General features: G+C 44.8%; 1 protein-coding gene across 1 annotated transcript; it reads right to left on the minus strand. All coding sequences in view use genetic code 11, as the record gives it.

Moving 5' to 3' along the window:
• Positions 1 to 1,086: 1,086 nt before the first annotated feature.
• On the minus strand, positions 1,087 to 2,521 carry EGR_02924 (Ornithine aminotransferase; the record flags this gene model as incomplete). The annotated part of the gene is made up of 4 exons (XM_024492173.1): positions 1,087 to 1,588; positions 1,658 to 2,054; positions 2,112 to 2,442; positions 2,513 to 2,521. The coding sequence occupies 4 exons, from the start codon at positions 2,519 to 2,521 to the stop codon at positions 1,087 to 1,089; spliced, it is 1,239 nt and encodes a 412-aa protein (XP_024353368.1).
• Positions 2,522 to 3,062: the final 541 nt, after the last annotated feature.

Here is a 3,062-nt window from a genome sequence, read left to right on the forward strand (position 1 = left end):
GGCCTTCACTGTCGCTTCGATGAGCGCGATTCTTCGCCCTTTGTATACATGGCAGTTGAGCAAGAACAGACTAGGGTAAAAGTTGGCAAGGTCCCTGAGGTCAATGTGCGGCGACAAGTAGCAAGGTGGATACGACGACACTGCATTGAGTGTCGCAGAAGATTATTATTTGCATTTGTCGTTTCTCCCATAAAACCGAATTCGCATCGAAATAGGCTTAGTTTTGGCGTGACATTGAATTCACATTACCAGTGTAGTTGTCATATTCGTGATTATTTTTGAGAACTTGCGTTTGTGTGTTTACTTTCTCCCCATTGAGAGGAAGTTGGTTCTGATCCTTTGGATCGGCTAGGTGTCAGTGACCTTACGTACCCACCAAAGGACAGACATTGACTCCACTGTTTACCACAATAACCCAGCAATCAGACAAAGGGTTTCCCCTGTTGGTACATACTCCAACATCCAGTGCCTTCAGGTGAGCTTCATGCGTTTCGCTTAGGACCTAGGATGCCTCGGCTTAATCGCGCATAATTGCAAAGCGACATACCAGCCTTTAATGTGGCATCACATCGACTCATTCGCTCAATAAGGGATTTCACAGAAATTCCTCCACACCGACTATTTAAAAGATCAGAATCTCGCGAAAATGCCTCCTTGCTCGACGAAAATGGCTCTTAACAAAAAGTTGGGGCAACTGAAGGCTGAACATGAACCACTAACATCTTCACAGCACAGCAGTCCAACACGGAACCGCACTAGCATGGAACCGCCACATTCTGGAATTTAAACGCGTAATCAGATCTACATTCTTCGTGCACTCTACAAGTCTGCCGAGAGACGCAGAATTCCCGCAAACTTCCATAACAACGGCACTCTCATGGAGCTGTTTAAAACTTGCAAATATGCCACAGCACTTATACTTCGTGTACGCTGTATGACACCACTCCCAGGATATAGCATTGTTCAGACGACCCTCTACCACAATTCCCAACTCTTTAAATACTGCTCTCAACGAGCGAACATGAATTCGGAGTTAGGAAGATTTACTAATCTACAGGAGAGAGAGAGAGAGAGGGGGGGAGAGATCTATGCATCGGCGTACATGTTAAAAACTTTGTGAATGATTTCACATCCCCTTTTCATCTCCTCTTCACTAATCACAAGCGGTGGGGCGAAGCGAATGATTGTTTCTCGCGTGGGCTTGGCGAGGAGTCCGTGGTCACGCAGCTTGAGGGAAATCTCCATGGCATCGTATTTCTCGTTGATAACAATAGCATTCAGGAGACCTTTACCACGAACGCACGCGACGACGTTTTTCGGCAGGGTGGCCATAGACTCTCTAAATATTTTGCCCATTGCCTCGGCACGTTCAGCCAGGTGCTCATTTTCAAGGATCTCGAGAGCAGCCAGGGCAATACGGCAAGCCAGTGGGTTTCCTCCGTAGGTCGAACCGTGCTCTCCTGGCATGATAGTGAGCATAATCTCGTCGTTAGCCAGAACAGCCGACACAGGCATTAGACCACCAGAGAGGGCCTTTCCGAGAATTAAAATATCTGCCTTGACACCTTCGTGGTCAGCACACAAACGACTGAAATTGGGTATTGGCGTGAGTGCAGAGGAAAGCTGTTCATCAAAGTAATCTCAAAAAGCAACTTACCGACCAGTGCGACCAAGACCGGTTTGAACTTCATCCGAAATCCAAAGAACATTGTATTTCGTGCAAAGCTCACGGACTTTACGAAGATAACCATCGGAGGGAACGCGGACGCCAGCCTCACCTTGAATTGGCTCAACCATAAAAGCAGCCACGTTCGGGTTCTTTAGTTTTTCTTCAAGTGCTGGAATGTCGTCGTAGGGAACAATTTCAAAGCCCGGCATGAATGGCCCATAGTCCGAGTAGCAAGATGGTTCGGTAGAAGATGAACAAGCAGCTAATGTCCGTCCCCAGAAGTTACCTTCAGCAAAAATAATAATAGCTTCGTTCTGTGGGATTTTTTTAACTTTATAACCCCACTTTCGAGCTAGTTTCAAGGCCGTCTCACCACCTTCGACACCTAGAAAAAAATGTGTAGGCGGAAGTTGTCAATACAACCGCAGAAATGGTGACCTACCTGTGTTCATCGGGAGAACTTTGTCGTATCCAAACAACTTGGTAATGTATTCCTCATACTCTCCAAGAAGGTTAGTATAGAAAGCTCTCGACACAAGAGTAAGTTGTTGAGCCTGGTCAATGAGTGCTTCCACAAGTTTAGGATGGCAATGTCCCTGACTAACAGCAGTATAGGCGCTCAGAAAATCAAGGTATTTATTTCCTTCAACATCCCACACATAGGGGCCTTCCCCACGACAAAGCGCAACTTCGATTGGATGGTAGTTGTGAGCACCGTACTTAGCCTCTCTTTCATACACCTTCTGGGATTTTTCAGTTTGCTTATATAAATCCTAAAAGGTACTGGAGGGTGAATTGCTATCACTATAAGAGAAACAAAAATAAGCAAGCGACACCGCTCACCGACGACATATCAGGCAGAGAACAAGAATGGCAAACGACGACAATGTTCGCACTTTAATGTATTGCAAGCATGACCCCAATGTTGGCAAGTACAAACAAGCGAGCCCAAGCATGGACATATCAAGAAGTAATTTAGTGTTTGTTAAGTTCTCAACAAATTGATTACTTGCGTGCAGGTGATCGAATTTTAGGCAATTGTACTAGAGTATGCAATAAAACATTTGGTGCAGGTTGGAAGTCTGATTTCCTTAAAAGGAATGCTGGGCCGTTTCATTTATAACGTATTACACATAAAGACTATTAATGTCCAAAACACGCAACAATCAGCGGCAAAATAAGAACTCCTTTCAACCACTACTACTGTGTACGCAACATCTACTTTTAAGCTGCATCCTGCTTAACTGAATTTTTGAACTCTTATTCTTCAACCATGTAGCTGAAATGCTTTAGGGCACATGAATGGGGAGTGGATCCTCCAAAATATCCTCCAACAAAAGGATTAGTTTGTAAATTTACACATGCTGTGTGATAACGACTGCAACCTACAATT

The sequence above is a fragment of the Echinococcus granulosus genome (genome assembly GCF_000524195.1).
Source record: "Echinococcus granulosus chromosome Unknown EG_S00014, whole genome shotgun sequence".
Lineage (NCBI taxonomy): Eukaryota > Metazoa > Platyhelminthes > Cestoda > Cyclophyllidea > Taeniidae > Echinococcus > Echinococcus granulosus.